Here is a 22363-nt window from a genome sequence, read left to right as displayed (position 1 = left end):
GCTTGTTTTTGATGGCAGTTTGGGTTGCAATGATCTTACCCTTTCCCCCTGCCCTCAAACCCTCCTTTTTGGCTTAAGTTTTTGGTTTTGTTTTTTTTTTCTCCAGTGTTTCCTCTATCCCATTGCCGTTTCAGGAACTTAAAATAAGCCAAAATATTTACTTTTGTCTTTAATTACCATTAACTATAACTAATAATAACTAATAATAACTAATTACCAGTAGTTACACATGTCTTTGAAATGTGTAACTAATGGTAATTAATACATAATTTTCTCAATTAGAAATCTTGCTAGCCTGTTTATGTGATAACTGGGAAATACTGATGAATGAAAAATTTAAAAGTTCATAGAAATAGTTGCTTTTTCCTAATACTGAATAGGAATTCTATTATGCAAAAGAGCATGTTCTTCCATTCCTAAATGCTTTTACAGATTATACAGTGCTTCTTCTTTACCTTTCACAACTTCACTACCTTTTGAAACAGGCTTTAAAGAATTGTATTTCTGTTTCCTCAATAAAACAGGAATTATCATATTAGTGACAGAAACGGGTGTCAGCGTTTTAACCAGTTATCACACCAAACAAGTTATCTGAATTCTTGAAGACGCTTTTGTATACCTATTTTATTTTGACAAATGTAAAAATGAAGAAGACTTAATGGGTGAAAGAGGGTCATTCCAAGTTCATAATGGGCCAGGCAGGGATTAGTCTGTTCATACCTAATAAAAATAGTCTTTTTGTTTTAGAAAAAATATTTAGGAATCTGGATATGAATGCAAATGCACATGGATTGTTGAACCAGATGCTTTCTCTGCAGCACATTGGTCTCCTTCATGTGGAAGCCCTGGATGACAAAAGGAGGGATAAATGTTTTAAGAGCAATGGCTGAAAGACTTGGAACCAAGCTGATGGAGCAAAAAGCAAAATTTGTCTTCAGCTCTCCCAAGGAGACTGGAAGAGAAGTGGTGATGGAAGATACAGTTAATGTATCTAGGGAAGAGGAGGAGATGCAGTGAAAGGATTGGCAAAAGGCCTGAAACGTTACTGCATTGCTCAAGATGCAGTGACATATTTAAGATGCGTTTCTAGCAAAAAGAAAAATGAAAAACTGTAGGCCACTCATCTAAATGTGGAAAGGAAACAGTCTAGAAAAGAAAGAAGAAATTCAGATGGGACTCTGCAAGGTTTGGACAAGCTTTGGATGCAAGGCATAACTGATGGAAGCTGCTAATGGCAATGGTGGCGTGAGGATGGCTTGCAAAAAATTATGGGCAAGTGGCTGAGGTGAGTTGCATCAACAGATCAATTCTGCTGAAGTCAGACCTTGCTATCTCTAGAACACTTTTGTGTCAAACTTTGAATGGTGGTTACTGGGGTGAAGAGAAAGCAACGAGCTGGATGAACATTTGCTTCTCCAGAGGGAAAGACTCTGAAATGTTATGGGTTTAGTTATATTCTAGGAATTAATTCTTGTTATTCTGTTCACTTGCCTTGTTTACTCTTTTTTTCATTAAAAATGGAAATATTTGACTGTTTTACCTAAAGTTGAAGATGGGCAGAAGTGATTGCTGTGAGTGCAATTAGCATAATTTCCCCAGTTCTCTGCATAGGTCTTCAAGCAAGCATTTACCTAGGATGTCCCTTAAATTTGAATGCAGCTGTGTTCTTGTCAGCTGAATCATGGCAGGAAGGGTTCATTGAAAAGTGATCTGGATGTTTGATTGGCTGAAGGAGTGACATATTGATTCCCAGAGATAGCAAGTATAAATAATGCATATAAATGCACCAAATCCAATGCTAAATTGGGGCTCTGTTTCTGCTTTTGATGTTGAAGGAAGGAGAGGCAATGTGGATTTCAAAGGCATGCATATTTCCATGCACATTTCTAAATACAAGATTAGCTGGGACTCTTACATGTTAATATTCTGTTTTAGGGAAAGGTATCAGTAGTTAAACATGGAATGAAAGACTATTTCCTTTTTTTCTTTTATTAGTCTTGGCAAATATATTCATAAGCCTTTCTGCCTAGAGACAACAGACTGAGACACTCTTTCAAAAGCAGGTATCTAAAGAACCACGTGCTCCCAGTATCTACAGCCCTTACCCTCATATGCAAGCAAATACTGCCCGTGGTAACAAAGCTGTCATGCTAGCTCACAATTTAGGAGATGTTTTATGCATTGCTGCACTCAGAGAAGCCCCTTTCAGTAGAGTGGATTATAAAACCAGTTGCTGAGGAACATTGCTTGTGACACGTTTTAGGTGATGGCATTTTGACTGTTGTTTTAACATACATAACTTTGCCTTTAGCGATGAGTAACTGTTCTAGTTCTGCTGTCATCTCAGTTTTATTAAGCCTTAACCCGAAGAGCCAGAGGGATGGAGCTTTTTTATTTATGTTTTTCTGTTTATGTTTATTATCGCCCTCTGGTTATTGGCTAAGTGGATTTAAATCTGTCATGTTTAAGGTTTTACCTTTAAATTTGTTTTTTACCTTTTTAATCCTGAAGTATTACTCATGTAGCTCTTACTATTGTTTAGTCTTGAGGAACTCTACTCATTTTTTTTTAGAAAGGCTTTAGAAATTCTTGAAATTTGGCTGACAAAAGTAGTATTTCTCAGAAAGACTGCTGAAGTTGTCAGTTTGGTTCTCTTAAGGTTGTGAATCATTTAGCAGCAGTGTCTACAGATCTGTCAAATCTCATGCTTTATACACAGCATTCATTCATTTGGTCCCTGTCTATGGCTCATGTATTTTCAACAGTTCTACAGCTTCTCTTCTACTCTTTGAGCACTGATAATAAGGCAATTGCTGACCATACAGAGTGTCAGAGGAAAATTTGGATTCTGCAGAAGCAATGACAAAAATATTGCCTTCCTTCAAGCTGATGGTGCCACCTATAGTGGGGAAAAGTGATTGTCTTTCTCTTATTGTTTGACTAATCTTCCCTAGGGCTGGTGGAGTTATTACTTTTTTCACAACAGAGAGGATCACACGCAAGGTACAGACAGACAAATGCATATACATGTAGCCCAAGACTACTCTTGAGCATCACTGAACTGACTTTATGACAGACTTTCTTTCCACCCTGTCTGTTCTCTCACCGTGTTGTGCCTTGTTACTTGGAACCTCAGGAACCTTAGCAATTAGTGCAACCTATACCTGTGCTCCTCTCTGAAGGCTTTCTGGGTAGAGATTTACATGGCTGTCTTCACTCTCTCTAACTCTACTCAGCTGGAGAGTTGCTTGGCACAAATGGTTCAGTTCTCTGCCACTGTTATTTTGAGATAAAGTGTAATATGTTGCTCTGTGTATATGGTGCTTTGTAGCCAGAAAAATATCATCCCATTCCTAATTCCCTAAGATGGCATGTTGTTCTTTGGGATTTCTTGGCTGGAAATAAGTACACATTCATATATTTACAGTTAACAGTGATACTGTTGTGTCTCAGATACATGAGATGTGTTGAACACACATAATATGTGGACTAGAAATATCCTAGTGGAAAGACAAAATACACCCAAGAAATTCCAAATATGTGTCAAACTCTTCTGAAGTGTGACAGAAAGCTTTAAGAATGCTGAATAAATCAGTAAGAAATAGGGGACAAAGGCAACTCAGTCCATAACTTGCATTTTTTATTGGGTAGGTAGAAGAGGAATAAATAATCGTATCAGTTTTGGATGAACAGGACAGGAATTAACAGAACATTAACTAAGTTAAGAGAATGTTAAATAACTTAACTCTGTCTGTTGATACTACAGAAAATTTAAGGTGAGTGTTGGAGTGTTATTATGTGTTAGGGTTTGGGCTTGGTTGTTTCCTTTTTGGAGAAGAGAGGATTTGTCTTTAGTGGTTTTAATTTTATTTTCCCAGATCAATAGCTGGAATTCAGGATTTGGTGCAGTGAGTAAAGGCTAAAATACAGGTTATCTTGAGACATCTTAGAGCACTAATATAATTTCTGTTGCTTTTTCATGGCTAATGACATCTTTATTCTTTCTGCAACACATTCTTTAAGCTACCTCCTTGCTTTCCTGAGTAGCTCATTATCAGGTGGCATGCAAAAGTAAGAAGCTGTGTAAAAAGGAGTCAGAATGACATTTTGAATAATTTGGGTCATTGCTGGATGGAAAGGTATCTGATGTTTTACATCTGAGTCATTGATATAGTAGAGTTTGTCAGGTGTTTTTTTAATCTTATAGTAGTGTTTTTTAACTGTTATCTGGATTAATATTGCATGCAACAAAAGTTGTCATGGTATCAGAATTCCATCATCATGTTAACAAATCAACATAATGAGATTTGGTTTTTGTTCTTAAAACTTCGAATTTGGTCACAGTTGTGATACAACTTTCCCAAACATTAAAACATTATTCAACTCCATCATTTACCAACAGTCCTGGCTCACTGCTGAGGTTCCAGGTGACTGGAAGCTGCCAATGTGACACCCATTCACAAGAAGGGTGGGAAGGAGGATCCCAGTAATTATAGCCCAGTCAGCCTGACCTCAGTACCTGGTAAAGGTAATGGAGCAGTTTATATTGAGTGTCATCACACAGCACCTACAGGACGGCCAGGGTGTCAGAGCCAGCCAGCACGGGTTTAGGAGGGGTGGGTCGTGTTTGACCAACCTGGTCTCCTTTGATGACCAGGTGACCTGCCTGGTGGATGCAGGAAGGGCTCTGGATGTCTGTCTGGATTTCAGCAAGGCCTTTGGCACTGTCTCCCACAGCACACTCCTGGATAAGCTGGCAGCCTGGGGCTTGGACAGGAGCACTCTTTGCTGGGTTAGGAACTGGCTGCATGGCCAGGCCCAGAGAGTGCTGGGGAATGGTGCTGCATCCAGCTGGGGACAGTCACCAGGGGTGTTCCTCAGGGGTCTGTGCTGGGGCCAGCTCTGTTCAGTATTTGTATTGACGACATGGATGAGGGTATTGAGTCTTTCATTAGTAAATTTGTAGATGACACTAAGCTGGGAACATTTGTTGATCTGTTGGCAGGTGGGAGGGCTCTGCAGAGAGACCTGGAATGGTTGGATGGGTGGGCAGAGTGCAACAAGATGGAGTTTAATGAGTCCAAGTGCCAAGTCCTGCACTTTGGCCACAATAACGCCTGCAGTGCTCTAGGCTGGGGATGGTGTGGCTGGACAGTGCCCAGGCAGAAAGGGACCTGGGGGTTCTGGTCAGCAGCGGTTGAACATGAGCCTGCAGTGTGCCCAGGTGGCCAAGAGGGCCAATGGCACCTGGCCTGGATCAGGAATGGTGTGGCCAGCAGGAGCAGGGAGCTCATTCTTCCCCTGGACTCAGCACTGGTGAGGCCACACCTTGAGTGCTGTGTCCAGTTCTGGCCCCTCAGTTTAGGAAGGACCTTGAGACGCTTGAACGTGTCCAGAGGAGGCAACGAGGCTGGTGAGGGGCTTGGAAAACAAGCCAGATGAAGAACGACTGAGGGAGCTGGGGGTGTTTAGCCTGGAGAAAAGGAGACTCAGAGGTGACCTTATCACTCTCTATAACTTCCTCAAGGGGGGTTGCAGACAGCTGGGGGTTGGTCTCTTTGTCCAGGCAGCAACTGACAGAAGGACAGGACACAGTCTTCAGCTGTGACAAGGGAAATATAGGTTGGATAGTAGGAAGAAGTTTTTCACAGGAAGAGTGATTAAATACTGGAATAGTCTGCCTGGGGAGGTGGTGGAGTCACCATCCCTGGATGTGTTTAAGAAGAGACTGGATGTGGCACTCGATGCCATGATCCAGTTGAGGTGTCAGGGCTGGGTTGGACTCGATGATCTTGAAGGTCTCTTCCAACCTACACATTCTGTGATTCTGTGATGGGACCCTGACTGGGGTTACTGGGAGCCACCAGAGCCATACTGAGAGTCAACTGGGAATACACTGGGAGCAACAGGGAATGACAGGATGCATACTGGTGACAACTGGGAGGTACTGGCAGGGACTGGGATAAAACTGGGGGCAACTGAACCATGCTGAGGGAACTGGGAGTGCCTGGCAATGACTACAAGGGAAACTGGGATATACTGGGAGTACCTGAGACCATGCAGGTTGTGACTGGGATCACACTGGGAGCCACTGGGAATGTGCTGGTGGGAACTGGGACCAATTGTGAGTGACTGGGGCCCTGCTGGGAGAGACTGGCATCATACTGGGAGTGATGGGGGTTTTCTAGGGGTAACTGGGAGAACTGGGAACACAGCAGACAAAAGAAGGAGGAACTGGGAGCAACTGGGACCCTGCTGGGGGAAAATTGTACCATACTGGGGAATAATTGGGAATGACTTGGCTCATACTGGGAGTGCCAAGGAAACTGGAACCACACGGGGGTGTGTGGTTACTAATAAATCTCCTTCCCACAAAAAAAACCCAACAACCCAACCCAAACAAACAAACAAAAAAAACCCCCAAAAAACCCAAACAAAACAAAACCAAAAACAAATCAAAAACCAACCAAACAAAACCACCTCCCGGGGACCCCCCCATGTCCCCCCGAGGGCCATCTGCGCCTCGCCTTTGGAGCCCTGCCAGCTCCAAACATCCCCCCAAAAACCCCAAGCCCAGGGAGCCCAAACCCGGGATATTTGGGGCGAGCTCCCCCTCCCCGGGCACCTGCGGGATGGGGCCGATGGTCCCGGGGCTGCTGCGGCTTCAGGGAGCGCTGGAGCCGCCCGCTCCCTCCTCTGCTCTTCTTCCTCCCGCTTCCCGCGGCCGCTCCGCCTCTTCCTCCCTCCCTCCTCCTCCTGCCCCGTTCCCGAACCCCTCGCAGCCCGCGGGACGAGCGGGGATGGAGCCGGGAAAGGTCGGAAGGCAGAGAGGGCCCAGGGGGATGCCAGGACTGGCAGTGACTGGGCTGTGCTGGGAGCACCTCATCACCCCCGTCCGGTGACATTTTATAGGGGACCCCCGTTCCAAGCCCCTCTGGGGGATGTTTTGCCCCCCCCGCCCCCCGGGGTGGATTTTTGGGATTCTCTCTGCCATGGCCGCTTTAAGAGGCGCCTGTTTTGGGTTCCCAGGAAAACTCCCGTTCAAAGGGCAACACCACTCCCGGTGATTCCGGCAGCAGAGCCCCGGGGGGGCTGGGGGTCCCAGGGGGGATTTGGGGGTCCCAAGGGGGATTTGGGGGTCCCGGGAGGATTTGGGGGTCCCAGGGGGGATTTGGGGGTCCCGGGAGGGTTTGGGGGTCCCAGGGGGGATTTGGGGGTCCCAGGGGGGATTTGGGGGTCCCGGGAGGGTTTGGGGGTCCCAGGGGGGATTTGGGGGTCCCAGGGGGGATTTGGGGGTCCCGGGAGGGTTTGGGGGTCCCAGGTGATGCTGATGATGGTGATGGGGATGGATTCTCCGTTGGACAGGAGGTCACAGCTGGAAACCACCTGCACCCTGTGGAGACCTGGGAACGAGGAGAGAAGGGACCCATGGAGTCGTGTCCCAGCCCTGGTGGAAAGCAGATAGAAATCTCCCAGGACCCCGGGCACACAGGCTTAGAGGCAGAAAAGAATGCAGGGGCTGCTTTGAAACCCTCAGGGAAACTGAGATCCATAAAGTCACACAGACATGAAGTGAGAATGTGAGTTTTAGTTTTAGGTGAGTAAAGATATGCCTTAAGTGCCTTAAGCAAATAAGAGACCGTATTAATTGATAGAAAAGCCCTAAAGTCCAGTTTAAAGTTCAGCAGCAATACCTTTTACAAAATAAAGTCCTAGATATAATATAAACCTAACAGAGTATTGCTGACATTGTCAGAAAGAATAGACAGGCTGTAGGCACAGGCCTTGTGTAAGAAATGATTCCCATTGTCACACAACTGTGTTAGACCAGGAGAGGTGCAAAAAGACAGGAACAGCATCGTGTTTGTGGCTGGTTGGATGATTTAGGAATAGAATTCATTGTATCGGGGCTGCTGCTGCTGCTTCTGCTTGGGCCATGGGGACTCGGTGCTGGAAGGCATTTTGCATGATGGCCCGGACTGTAACAGCCTGACCTTGGTGAGGCTGATCCAGCCATGCCATAAACTACTTTTCCAAGCAGCAGCACCTCTCTTGTTCCTGGGCTGGCCGCTCCAACTTGCCAGCTGTCCATCAGCAATGTGCCCGCTGCTCCTGCCTGCTGCCAGTCCTTCCCTGGCAGTGACAGCAGGAGCTGCTCCTGCCGCCGGCAGCTCCTGTGCCTGGAGTCCCTTCCCGTGCTGGCAGCACCAGCTGCCTCTTGCCTTCAGCCAAATGCCTGCCTGCACCTGGGCCTGCCTTTGCCAGCTCTCTTTTCCCAAGCCTTTGACTCCCAGGCTTCTGCCCCAGCCCAGGGACATTTGTTATTCCCATCACCTGCTGCTTTGACACCATGAACCATTCTGGTTTGACCTAAGAGGTGAATCATGAAGATTGTGGTGCTTTCTTGTCCACAATGTCCTGTTAAGACCCAGAACACACTGTTCTTATAGCTGGGATTGTGGCTGTTCCTACACCATTTATTCCACACTGCAGGACTAAAGGAAATCTCTCCTTTTCCTTCCTAAGTTGAAGCTACAGCTTAGTGCAAGTGTGTGTTAAAAGAGAATGAATGCCATAATCCTCCTTTTCTTTTTTCAGTCACTAGTGGATAGCTCCCTGAAGGATACAGAAGAACTCAACAATGTTGTGCATACAATGAAGAAAAGACAACACAAAATTCCCTCTGGATGATGAGGTTAGAAAACCTGTTTTAATCTGTGTTTCTGTTTTAAGTCTGTTTTAATGTGTGTTTCTCACCACATCTACTTAAACTAACAAGAAATTAGGCTGATTTTCTCCACACTGAGGCAGTTTTGCAATGAAGCAGCAGCGTGTCATGATGGTAAATAAGAATCTGGCATTACCTCTAATGGTCACTGCTGCAAAGTGTATCAGTGCACAGCAAGGCAGACTGGGTTATCACAGTTATTCCTCCCCTCCTGCACATCCCATTGTCTCCTCTGCAGAAGACACAGGCTATGAAAACAAGGCAAGGTTGCTCCCTCTTTTTCTTCTCCCACAGGACTTGTCAGACACCATGTTTTTTCAAAGGACTGCAGGTGCCTCTCCCCAGCTTGCTTCTTTCTCATTCTCCAAAAGAAGAGAGCTGAAGGAGTTGGAGGCATGTGAGTGCCTGATCTCTCTTTCCCTCTACAGGCTCTGCCTCCCCAAGCCCTGGTTCCCTGCTGTGCTTTGGCATGAGAGCCATTCCAGCCCCAAACACAAGGGCAGTGGAGTTCAGCTGCAAAGCCTCTCTCTGCACTGGGATTGCTTTGAGCCTGCAGCCTCCATGGGCAAGGGCTTTGTGGGAGCAGGGCCAGCACAGCCTGTGCCCTGCACACAGAGCCAGGAAAAGGAGCAGATCCTGCTGCCTTCTGCTGCTGCTGATCCCAGCAGCAACTCCCCTGGCAGTTCCTGCAGGAAACTCCACCCCAAGGGCTTCCATCCCTGTCATGCCTGGGAGAACTTGTTGCTTCCCAGTTGTCCCCCATCCCTGTGGATTGTGGAGCACGTCAGTACAAGCGTCCCTGGCCCTTCCTCCCTGCCCAGCCTGCAGCAGTCCCAGTCCCTGTTGCCTCCCCCTTGCTGCAGCTCCTTGGCCAAAGTGCTGCCAAAGGCAGCGGAGCTGGCTCAGGATCCCTGTTGGCTCCTGGGCTCCAGGATGACCTTCAGAGGGACACTTGGAGCGCACTAGCGTCCACCGAGGGTCACCCAGCTGGAAAGCAGCTTGGCAGAAAAGGGACTGGGGGTCCTGGTGGACACCAAGTCAGAGCTGAGCCAGCAACAAGTCCTTGCTGTGAAGAACGTTCCTGGACTGCCTCAGACAAAGTATTGCCAACAGGCTGAGTGATGATTATTCCCTCCTACACAGCACTGGTGAGGCCACACCTGAGTACTGTGTCCAGTTCTGGGCTCCCCAGTACCAGAGACACTGTGACATTCTGGAGGAGGGTCCAGTAAAGGGCCATGAAGATAATGAAGGGATGGGAACTTCTCTCCTATGAGGAGAGGCTTAGAGCTGTTTAGCCTGGAGAAGAGGTGGTGCTGTGGAAAGTCTTACTAAAGTATTTACCTATCTGAAGGGAGGGTGTGAAGAAAACAAAGACTCTTTAGTCAGTGCCCAGTGACAGGACCAGAGGCAAATGGGCATAAACTAAACATAGGAGGCTCCATCTGAACATCAGGAACTGCTCTCTTTTTCTGTGAGGATTGCCATGCATTTTTACAGAGTCTATCCTTAGAGATACTCAAAAGCCACCTGAACATGGTCCTGAGCAACTGGCTCTAGGTGGCCCTGCTTGATCAGGATCATTGGACTAGGTGACCTCCAGATACTGCTTCCAACCTTGGCTTAAAATTACTTCAAATGAATGTATATACATTGCAATTAGAATATTGTAATGCAGAACTGATCCTGAAGAAGTTTTTCATTGCATTTGTTTCTGATGAAGGCTGTTGCTTATCTCTGTTTTTCTGAGCGGGTGAGTCACAGTACCATGAAAAAAATTACTGCTACTATTCAAAAAAGTTTATTTTGTTGGTTTATGTGTAGGTTAAATGTACATGTCTTCTCCTTTTATTTTAGGGTTATTTTCCAGCCCAATTATCAGCATATTCAGGAAAGACTGAAATGCTTTGTACCTACAGCAAGTAACTTGATGATTATCAAACTATTATAAGTATGTGTTTGAAAATGAGATTTTTACTTCATTCTGATTACTGTATTTGAAGTTCTTGATATGCTTTTCTGTATTTTTTCCTGTCCTGATTCACCGTATGAGGGATTCTGTGTCCTGTTGATTGTGGAGCTCGGCAGGCCATTGCCCTGTGAGAAGGGTGTGTTCAGACTATTGCCAACATCCTCTTGGCTGATTCCTCATGCTTCATTTACAAATATATACAGCGTACATTCAGGCACCTTTTTTTATTGAGCTTATTTGTGACTTTTTACCCACAGTCAACTGGGGTAGTAGCACCAGTGGGATCATGGGATTCCTACTAGTATAGGTGTCCTAGAAAATTCTCAGTGGCCAAATAAGCTAACCAGTTTTCAGTGTGAACAAGATACAGTGGATGAAATGTAAAGAAAGAAAACTGAGGATACAGTCTTGGGGTCCGTCTGTGTGAGACTGTGTAACTAATTGATATAGAAGGGCATGCGAACATGGGGTGGGTAGGGAGGAGCAGAGTATGATGAATACTGTGTGGAAGTCACAAAAAATACAAAGGTTTTGTATTAAAGAGCAGTTGCTAATGAAATGAACTAATATGAAGGAGAAGCAGCGGAATGTTTGGATTTGAATGAAGATGTGGTGGTAATAATGGAGAGATGAGTAGCAAAGGACAGTGGCAAGATAAGGCACAGGTACGAATGAATACTTTGCCACATGTTAAAATCCGACTATAAAGGAGTGAGTTTACTTTGTCTGACAAAGTAAACTTTATGGAATAAAGGGAATCTTAGAAATCCTGCAGCTTCTCACAAGTGGTGTACTGTCTGCCTCACCTCTGAAGCATTCTCATGGTCAGAAAAAGATGAGAAAAATAATATTCCAGTATATATTTTGAAATCCTGTTGGACTGTTGCACAAGGAAATGACAAAACATTTCAGTATATGAGATATCAATAGAGCACTAGAGTGGATTTTTTTCCCCTGTGATTCACAAAATTGCCTTACTTGTATAGTTAGATTTCTTAACATGTTAGCAGCTGCAACAGCCAAAAGGTGACAGGCCTTGGAAAACTGTTAATGGTGTTTGAAGACCCATAGATACCAAAATACCAAGTCAGTGCTTTTTTCAAGCATTGCGTTTTTAAAGTTGTTTTGACCACAAAGAATTAGTGTGTATAATGAGCTTTAATGAAAGCTGGCAATGGCTCTTTGTTCTTAGTTTTTTCTTTAAAGGTAGTTTCAGTGATGTAGTGTGCCATTGGACTTGCTCGTCTTGTGATGGAATTGAAATGTGTTCCTTTTGTTTGGAGTTTTAGGAGTTAATTGTGTCTCTGTGAGAGTTTTCCCAGAGTTGTAGCCAGCTTCCTGCATTTTCCTAGAGCTGAGTCTGCTCCCTTTCATGATGACATTTCCCTTCAAGGACTGCATCAGTGGTACTGAGTCTGTTGAAAGGGCCTTGGGCTATATACAGAGATAATTTTACCTTACATTTGCTATCTTTTGGCTACTGATGTTCTAAAATAGCAGTTTTGAACTGCTCTTGATTTTCCTCTCTTAAGTAAAATTCTCAAGTGGGTATAGGATCCTTTGTCTTTTTTTTTTAAATTACCCTGCCTATGTCACCACATCTGCAAACTTTGGGTGATGTCTCATTATAGCTACATTTCTATAACTGATGTTTCTGCAAGAATTGAATTCTATTCTGTTTCTTTGAGAAAGGTGGTTTTCTCTCTTCTGCCAGATTAAAAAGAAATTTTTGAAATGTAATTGAATACTTATTGGACTTTATTTATCTTTGCAACACTGGGAATTCAGAGACAATCCACAAATCTGTCTCAAAAAGCAGGAGACAGTAGTATGTACCATTTCACTGTATAGGTTGAGTCCCATAAGAAAACACAATAGTATATAATGTATATTTCCATTTGCATTTATTTTAGACAAAAGGACAAAAGAGTGAGTATCTGAAGAAAATTCCAAGGGAAGTGATATATTAGTATCAACTACCAATAATGAGAAAGTAAATATAATTCAGCAACAGCTTTATTAATATTCTAGAGTAGCTTTTTATAAAGTCTGTTATTGGGTTTTTTACGAGTACCCTTCTAAACAGAAGTAATTTCACTTTAAAACAAAATAATGTTTGCACCTGCTGTAATGACATAAACACTGGGGGAGCTTAGTATTACCATTTTGTGTTTCAACTATTGAAGTTTGTTCTTCTGCTTTGCAAAATATTAGCAAATCCATCAAATGCTCTTTTCTTCTTAACAAAAAACTGTTCCTGTCCTGAATCTGTCTGACTTCTTTGGTTGAGATTTTCACTGGAATTTTGGATGTGTTCTACAGTTGTATCAGAATGGTTCTCCAGTTCTGTCAAAGTAGTATGATCCTTCATCTTGCTGGAATCAGTGCTTTCAGAGATTGTATTTCCTGTAGGCTTTTGTGGGAAGGAACATGAACTGTATGGTGTACTTTCATTGAAGACACCTTGTGGGATTGTGAACGAATATGTATCCTCATCATCACTCTGATCCAGTTGGAAGTGATCATCTGTTGTGAATTCTGAAGAATTACAAAGATGAAGCAGATCTGCCGTAGGATTACAAGTCTGCATTTCATCAGGCAGACTGCAGCTGCTGGTATCCTGTAATTCTGTGAATCCATCAGAATTTTTCTCATCAGAACCTCCTTGCATTTTATCTGCACAAGCCTGCTTCACCTGTGGTAGCAAGTCATCTTGCTTTGTAACAAACATGAAATGTTTTTCAAATGTGTGTTCAGGTAGCAATTGAAGAGATGATTCTTTGCTGGAATGTAGCGGTGATGGTTCTTTTACAACTTCATTCAAGCCAGTATCAATAGGAGCAAAAATAAAGCCACTGTCCTCAGATGTACTCATGTTTCTTCTTAATGTAATGTCTGCTTCGCCATCATTCTTTTCAGGGGACTTCCTGGCTATGTCCTCATCTGTACTTCCTGCTGGTGCATTGTCTTCTGTACTTCCTGCTGGTGCATTGTCTTTCTGTTCCGTGTGACTGAAGCTGAGGGAATGCTGTGGTTCTCTGGGAAGCAGAGACAGCTGCAGTCCATCATCTTCAGAAGTTTTCTCTGTGTCATATGTGGGAAAATGTTTTAACTTAAGTACCGTGTTACCAAAATCTGTACTTTGACAGTAGAGAGAATCAGAAATAGAGTTTTGTGCTGTTGACTCTGCATTAGTAAAATAATCAAATGTATCTGGAATTTCTTGACTTGAAGAACTGACTGTATCTGGATCTGACACACTTATGTGACCACTGCCTTTATCAGAATGAGGGGATGCTGTTTCATACATGGTGGTGTCTGATCCATAATTAATAGTGGTTTCAAAATAGGCACTGTTCTCTTCTTGATTTTTCCAAATCTGCTGAAGTTCAGCAGTAATGGTTGGAGACTCTGGCGGTGTTGCGAACTTCTCAGTTCCACTGTCTGTATTCGTTTCATCTAGTGATGACTGATAGACTGGCAGGTTGTCACTAACATCAGGCTGTTCCAGTTCAAAGTCTGCTAAAGAACTACAGTCACTCATTGTGAATGGAATCCCTTCAGCTGAAGAGCTGTCACCAAATACATCAGCTGAAGCATTTTTTTCATCTGAATATATCGTTTTACAGTCATGCTTTGTAAGGGGAGAGTTTTCTATTATTTCATAGATGCTTAAATTCTCAATATCTGCATCTCTTCTGGAGCTACTGGGTGAAATAAAATGTACAATATCACTAGGTATACTTTTGTTGCCATTTAGACCAAGTTGTTCTTCACGGCTTTGCATTCCCTGCCTAAATTTTCTCGTGTGCCTGGGTTCATTATGTGAAACAATACCTTTTCTTTCTGGAGCACTTGGTGTAGCTTTTGTGATCTCAGACTGCAGCAGACCAGAGTTGTTTCTTACTTTCCTGTTTGGTGTTTGTGCATTGCTGTTCCGGTAATCTGTCCTTAAAAAAAATAGTCCAGTATCATAAATATCTGTACTTTCATTACTGTCTATACTAGTTTGGACTTTTGGAAACACTGGTATTTTCTTCATGTTGATCTCAGTATTGCTTGGTTTCTGGTACTCTGCTTTGGGATTTGGTGAATGTACACCATTGCCAGAAAAATTTTGATACACAGTAGAAGTTTCTGTAGGAAAAATCTGTGTGTTTCTTAAAGAATGCTCATCACAAAACAATGTATTATGCTGTGTATTTGTTGGCTTGCTTGCAGAAGGCTCTCTGCTCAAGGTTTCATCTGAAAAAGCCTGATTAGAATATGTCTGTTCTGAACCTGAATTTTTGTTCCTGCGCATGAGTCTCCAAAGTCTTTCCAGGTAGGGTCTAGCAAAAGCACCCAGACAAAAAGCACAAAGAAATGTAATGACCACAGAGAGGGAGACAGCCAGTGCAAAGTTTGGCTGTGTTTCGTTCTGCCTAAAACCAGTGTTAGTGTCCCTGGCTTTTCTAACCAACAATGCTGAAACTTCTTCGTTCACCTCTATACTGTAAATGAGATACTTCTCTTTTCTTGTATTGAAAAGACACAAATATAATCCTTCAGCAGTTTTCTCAGCATTGTGTACCACTAAATTATTCATTTTATCCAGTGTCATATGAGGAAGACTCTGATTTTTTGAAATTCTGCCCTTAGGTGTCCACCAAGAGATTCCATTGCCTGAAATGAAAGAAAATACAAACTCAGTCTTTGTTAAAAGCATAGTATACTTGGTTTGCAGGGTCCAGTGATGTTTTTAAGAATGTACACTGGACTATCTCTCATAATTTTAACCGTTTATTATAAACCCCATTTTCCTTTTATCCATCCCGAATAATTTGACATGGTACAAAGCCTGTTAAACCATATCGCGGGCCTGTGCCCACTGCCTGCCATCTAAAAACACACTACATACGGGGTCTTAATTGCAGACTTTACAATTTGTATTTTTGGCTTTGTCTTTGGAACAGCTTTTGTTCCCAGCTAAGTTTTGCTGCAGTCCAGTGTGCTGATGTTTATCCAGGTTTTTGTGACTCTTTTTGTAAGCAGACAAAGCAGGTGGCATTTCTGATATTTTCTTTTGGGGATGAAGTATTCCCAGGGGAAAGCCTTACCACCTCCAAGTGCTATTAGCCCTTTAAAGTTAAACCATTTTGCCTTATGGCTCGTGACAAATACACCTTCTGGTCTAAGTTTGGTCTTAGTTTTCAATCTGTGTGGTAAATCTTGGCTCTATAGGTTTTGTTACTTATACCCTCAATGATCTCTATTAATTTTAAATGTAAGCGAAGTGTGTGCTACGGTAGCTGTATGTTTTTAGAAGAAATAGAAATCTTTTTTCTCTGCAAATAAACTTTCATTTTATTTTGCTCTAGCTGAACACTGAAAACTGTTGCATCCTTCTTGGTTTTCTACATGCTTCAGAAGTGCCATCCCATTATTTGGCCCTTTGTTCAGTCCAAAATGAACCAATACGTTTGCAATGCATTACTTACTGAAACTTACTTGTATATTAATTGGCATCACTTCCTCCTTTGATGTAAGGAAGGAGATCAAGAGTCAGTAAACCTAACTTTAAAATATTCTAAGCAGAATACTACTTTCTTATGAAATATTTTTGCATGTTAAACTGTTACTTAGTAATTTTTAAACAGTGTCTTTAGAAACATACTTTTAAAAACCAGATTTATTTGACTATTCTGCATTCATTTGGATTTTAGCAGCATTTGGATGGAGTGCCTGATATACATACCTCTTATGTTGTCCAAGTTACAGGTCAGCACTGATGTCCCTTTTGGGACTGCGGCCCTTTTGACCAAAACTTCGTCCCTGCAGTTTAAATGGAAACTTGAAAGATACAGCAGAGGTTTCTGGGAGTTGTTGGCAGACTTATTGTATGAAAGGCTCCATTTTTTCCTTGTGGAGTCAAAGACAAAATGAAATAAATGTTTAAAAGCATTTAGCCTGCAGTTAAATATCCAGGCATTCTTTGACAAATACACTTCAAGTTGAAAAAAGTTCAAACTGAGTAGTATCTGTGGTAGAGGGATTGTCAGAGCATTTCCACGGAGATCCAAAACCTATTTGGAAATAATTCAGAATTAATTTGATAAGGCTCACAATGGAATCCTTATTCCAACATCTTACAACAGCGTTTTAGTGTACAAGCACTTCTGTAGTTCTATGAACAATACATCTGCTTAGGATTTCAATAATGTTGATCTAAGCTTTTTAATGTAGATGAAAAGTTTAAATTGTGGTGTTTAGAATTCTCCCATTGTAGACTTACCTTTGTGTGAATAGGGAGCTGCAGGGCTCTTGCCATGGAAGGGATGGAGGTAGAAGGGGACATGTATGTGTTTAAGGCAGTTATAGATTGGTTTGTGGCATAGAGAAATTGTGAATTTATGGTTGTATCTTGTACATTTTAGCATGTGTTTTCCTACATGTAAAAAGCAAATATAAAAAAATATTTTCACCATTTGCTCTAGTTTTTTATTTTTACACTAGTATTATAATAAGAATCATATAATCATGCTTAATAGTTGGTAAATAATATCTTTAATGATTAAAATAAAATATTCTAACAGTTGTATTGCTTTACAACCTGTAATTTGTTGAGATCTCTGAAGGCATCTGGATGAATTTTAGTTATCTTGTTGTTTCGCAGGTCAATGTCCTTCAGCTGTGAACAGTTTTGAAAATCTTTTGGGTCAATATGTTGTATGGCATTGGATGACATATGGACAGTTTGTAAAGACTGCAGGAGGCCTAGTCCTAGGAAGAAAAAAAACCTATTTTACATTTTATAGTCTTGTTTTCCCAACTGCATCAAGTGTCTTTATAAAATGCTTTGCAACAAAATTCCTTCCATTCCACTATTGCAATGAGTAGCTGCAGCCTTTGTGTTATGCCTTTCCTGATCAGTGGTTGTCCCATTCTAAAAGCTGCATAGAATCAACAGCTAGCACATTAAAATATTCCGTTAATGAATGTCTTAAAAACTGACACTTTCATAAAAGCACTAGCATTTCTTTGTGCTATCAAAATTATTTTGATCTCCGTACTTTGCGCAAGCTTCTCTGGAGAACTAGAGGTAGGAAAGGAATGTGAAAAGGGTAAAATATATTGAGTTGACAAGTTCCTAATATGTTAATTGTAAGTAAAAGATAAAGATGAAAAAGGTGATACAGTATCTCCTATCCATTTGCATGGGTGGTTTCATGGGAGTTTTTCATCTGTGGAATTATTTGAACTATATTCTTAGGATGTAAAAGAAATGAAAACAAAACCATGTTGTTGCTTGTGCCCGTCTGCCTGTGAATTATGAAGCATGGCAGTATAATCTTCAGTGTATCCTAGTTACAATAACATCCACGTTACATCAGAACACTTGATAGCTGGAGACACCTCATTTTTCTGAGGTGCTGTGAAGGCAGCCCTGAAGCTCCAGCCTGCAAGGCCCAAGGGAGAGGCAGACGTTTGAACACTCAGCATTCCCACTGATGATGAGTGTTCAGCACCACAGTGTCACTCTAAAGTGATTTTTGGGCATTGTTGAGAAGCTGCTACTTCTTAACAATTTTGCCCTTGGTGTCACCTTGTTTACCAGAACTAGCTTTTCTCAGCCAGCAGCTCTGTTTGCAGAGTAATTGATCTTCGGGTTTATTGTGAAAAGCAGAGGGAATGATTCATTCCTGGTATAAAACTAGAGGTGGGTGATAGGAAAGGCATACAGAAGTTCTGTAAGTTCATAAATTCATCACTGCACCTGTGTGAGGAATTGTACTGTGGCTACTTCCCTGAATTTAAGCTTGTGCCAAAAATATACACTGGTATGGCAGCAGCCTCACTCCTGGGGAGCTGGGAGAAGGGTTTCTCTGTGGGAAACCTCTGCTGTAGAACTGCTGTTTGTGTTTTCTTTCCAGAGCTTAAACCTCAGAATTTCAGTGAAGTATTCTGGACAAGAAGAATGTTTTGAACATGTATTTAAATGAATATAGGATTAAAGTATAACTTAAAGTATGGTGGTACCATGCACAGCAATTTGAACTTAAAAAATTTGAGTCTCTTATAGAAGAGGATTCATCTGACTGACCTTCTAAGGCATCTTTTAATGGGCAGTCATATTTATCTATAAAACCAAATCAAATCTTCATCAATGTATTTTATAATGTAAGGTTTTTATACTGTCTATATAGATACCTTGTCTGTACAAACACTACAAAATCATTAAGTGATATGGGTTTTCTTTGTGCCAGAGAATTATTTAACAGCATAAAAGGAGAACAGAACTTTTATGACCCTGTGTAGGGGAAAATATATTATCATCTTTGCGTGACTTTGTGGGGTAAGTGGTATTTTTGTCATCACTTGTCCTGTATTTTCAAACTCTAATGAATCTGATGGTGTTATCAGACATCAATAAATTCAACATATTGTATAGGACAGCATTGTTCATCTGGTAGCTTCTGCTTCATTTAAATAATTTGGCCACTATGAATCATCCCTGCATAAAGGTTAAGCTCCCAGCATAGTTCAGTGACCAGCAAAGCCTTTCTCAAAATCTCTTGAAACCTTACAGCCCTCTCCTGTTACACCAAGGTGTCACTGTGATTGAGTATTAAAGGTACTGAGCAAAATTGTTTGGAATGAACAAAATATATTTTCCTGTCTCTGAAATACTGAAACTGCAGGAAGTTTTATTTAATAGTGTTGATTTCCTTCTGAAGGCTAGTATGAAATTCATAGTCTGTAATTTTTTTGACCTTTAAGGTTCACAACTGGAATGTGGAGGCTGATGTTTTTCCAAAGATCCTTATTCTCCTTTCTATACAACAAGCAAGAATACTGCTCCAGTTATATTTGACTACTATTAACACAGTACAGTTGCTAAGACTATTAAAAAACCTAATAAAGTAAACAAACAACTGATTTACTTCTACCTCTATATTTGCCAGTGAAACTTTCCCTCACCTTAAGCATAATAAATTGGGAAAGTCACACTCTAGATTCAGTAAGGTATAGAAATTATATCCAAAACCAACCTACCCCTTGGGAGTCAAGTCCTTAAAGATTTTTGAAATGCTTACCTCTTGGAACTGTATTAAGATTATTTCTTTCAACTGACAGTACTTTCAAAGCAGGCAGGAGACGATCAACAATGCTGTACTTTTTAGACCCGTGTGCAGGTGTAGGCATATCCAGTGTGAGGGTGTGGATGGCATTACCATTGAGGTTTAGAGTTTCTAAAATGGGTAAATTTGTACAAGTAGTTAAAGTGAGTTCGGAAAGCAGGTTGTTACTGAGGTTCAGGTGTTTTAGCATCCACTCTTCATTTCTTCCATCAGAGCACACAAAAGTTCTAATATTACTGTAACTCAAATCAGCTGTTACTGCTGTTTTTGGTGTATCTTCTGGAATAGTAGATATTCTGGTAAAAGAGCAATTCAGTAAGAACTGCCCATCCCAGTGGCACTCTGAACGGTGATGTGTAGCAGGAAGAATACGCTGTGACTTGGTTCCCACTGATCCAGGAAGATTAAAGTAAAGGACCACAGCTATGACATGCAAGTGAAGGTTATCCATAGTATCTAAATCTAAAATGTAGAATTATGGTTAAATTCAGCACAACAAGAACAGAAAGTAAATGTAGTTTGACATTTAAAAAAACATTTTAAAAAATCAACACCAAATAACCACAGCATTACCAACATTCTGCATTAAATAGAATGGAGTCTTATTTTCAAAAAGTACATTAATAAACTGGTAACCTCCCCCTCCCTCCATCTATCCCAAAAAACAATTAGAACCTTTTTTTCTTTTCCAGCCTTTTGTCGAGAAACACAGCTTCTTGGGAGCTTGAGATCTAACAACAGTGGAGACTTTTGAACTCTGCTTCAGGTACTGCACACAATTACACTAAGCAAAGTCCACCACATACAATCTATGACAAAGGGGTGTGGAACAATTTTTATACTTCCAGTTTCTTACACATTCTTCATATTCTTAAAATAAACACTTCTGAACAGCAGCTGCATTGTAAAATTTATTGTATTATTTCAAAACAAACGTTTGAAATTCTACAGCCTTTCACCCATTGGAACAACCACCACACTTAGAGATGGTGAGAACTCTTCACATGCAAGTTGTTTCAGCGTACCCAGTATAGCATTTTACACAGGCATGTAGAATGCACTTTATACACAAAAAATCTTAAGTGCATCTGTGGGACTGAAATAAACAGTGTTCTACTCTATGCTTTTAATACATACAGAAAAATGTACCTTAGGCAGTTAGAAGATAAATAAATGCTCAACAGAAGGCATGTGTGGTGCCAACGTTTATCAAACTGCGTAATATAAATGTAAAATATATTAACAATACATAGTGGCTAGCAAATTTGATAATTTATTTCATTTGGTATTTTTATGACTGGTTTTGCTACATTTTGACAAAAAAAAATCCACACTTGAAAAAAAATTCTGCAGATCATGATTTAAGAGTACCTTTGTGACAAAATCTTTCAGCTGTACATTGCACACAGTATTTTAAAAAGAACTCTTGATAATTATGGGAATCCAATACTAGCATATAGACATGTCAGTATTAATCAGAGAAGAGCTTTAATACGTGTGTAATCTAGTTGACCAAGGCATTTTCAAGATGTATGTCAGCTTTGAGGATACTGCTCTTTATATTTTGTGTTTCCATTTGTATACAGAAAGTGACAAGCTGCCATTAGCATGAGTGACAATTTGAAAAATGTTAGTTTATTTCCTCCTTTTAACTGTAACAGAAATTGAGTTACCGCTTAGCAGCAAAGATGGGTGTAAAGCAGCAAAATGTGTGTTAAAGTGTTTAGTAACTATTATCTCTGATAAAAGTCTGAGGTCCATAAAGACAGTATGCAAAATGTTAGTACTTCCCCGTAATCTTTAGTGTGAGAACTCAGTGGTTTTTGCTACATTATATTCTGCTTATTCTGATTTTGTCAGAACGGCTCCACTGCTGACCAGCCCCAAACCCCCAACAACTACTGAGCATCAAAATCTGCCTTTGAGCAGTGAGAGAAATACAACTCCTCTGACCTCCCCCATGTGCTGTAATGCCTGACTTATGAATATCCCTCCAGCAGCCACTTCCACCCATACACGTTCTGCATGAGCGTTTACTGCCTTCCATGAAGTTCAGAAATTGGGGCCTTAGAGTTGAATTTCTTGTTACAGCAGGAGCTGATTTGTATTTTATGGAATCCTATGTACTTTAAGCACTGTAAAACAAGGGTAGATGGTTTACCTTCATGTAACAAATAATCAGTTCTGAAGTTAATGTGCAAAACTCATGCAACTTGAAGGTAATGAAGGGTGTGCTTATCAAAAATCTTGTCAAAAAGCTGTTACAAACAGTTTTTTGAGACCTCCAATATTAAGATTACTTGACGCTACTGCTAAACCAAGCTATTTTAAACTGAAGAAATACTCGGGGTGGGGAAAGAAAGAATCTTATAAATAGCTGGTTTATTTTTAGCTCAAAACACATCACTGCTGCAAATGCCACTGGAAGGCTGCAGCAGGCCCCAGTTCACCATACAGTTCACCATAGTTTCACTGTTGACAAATTCTGATACACATAGTCTGATGTCCTCCCATCACGTTTAGAATTACAAAACTGCAGTT

At 41.4% G+C, this 22363-nt stretch overlaps 1 protein-coding gene across 1 annotated transcript; it reads right to left on the bottom strand.

Moving 5' to 3' along the window:
* Positions 1-12867: 12867 nt before the first annotated feature.
* LOC310923429 (uncharacterized protein) lies at positions 12868-20666 on the bottom strand. The gene is made up of 4 exons (XM_083885439.1): positions 19778-20666; positions 17293-17462; positions 16438-16765; positions 12868-15365 (listed from the first exon to the last, which is right to left on the bottom strand). Exons 1-4 carry the CDS (start codon positions 20271-20273, stop codon positions 12874-12876), a joined length of 3486 nt encoding a protein of 1161 aa, XP_083741565.1. The 5' UTR covers positions 20274-20666; the 3' UTR covers positions 12868-12873.
* Positions 20667-22363: the final 1697 nt, after the last annotated feature.

The sequence above is a fragment of the Zosterops lateralis genome (genome assembly GCF_965231275.1).
Source record: "Zosterops lateralis genome assembly, contig: HAP1_HAP1_SCAFFOLD_52, whole genome shotgun sequence".
Lineage (NCBI taxonomy): Eukaryota > Metazoa > Chordata > Aves > Passeriformes > Zosteropidae > Zosterops > Zosterops lateralis.
Note: the sequence above shows the minus strand (reverse complement) of the source record. Positions and strands in the feature narration are given on the sequence as shown.

Bases quoted from the DNA above. Each gene is read 5' to 3' on its own strand.
- LOC310923429 (XM_083885439.1), bottom strand. From the start codon at position 20,273: ATGGATAACCTTCACTTGCATGTCATAGCTGTGGTCCTTTACTTTAAT. The intron at 17,463-19,777 runs GTAAGCATTTCA...TTTTCTTCCTAG, and splicing joins TCTTAATACAGTTCCAAGAG to GACTAGGCCTCCTGCAGTCT. The intron at 16,766-17,292 runs GTTGTAAAGCAA...ATTTCCAAATAG, and splicing joins GAGATCTCAACAAATTACAG to GTTTTGGATCTCCGTGGAAA.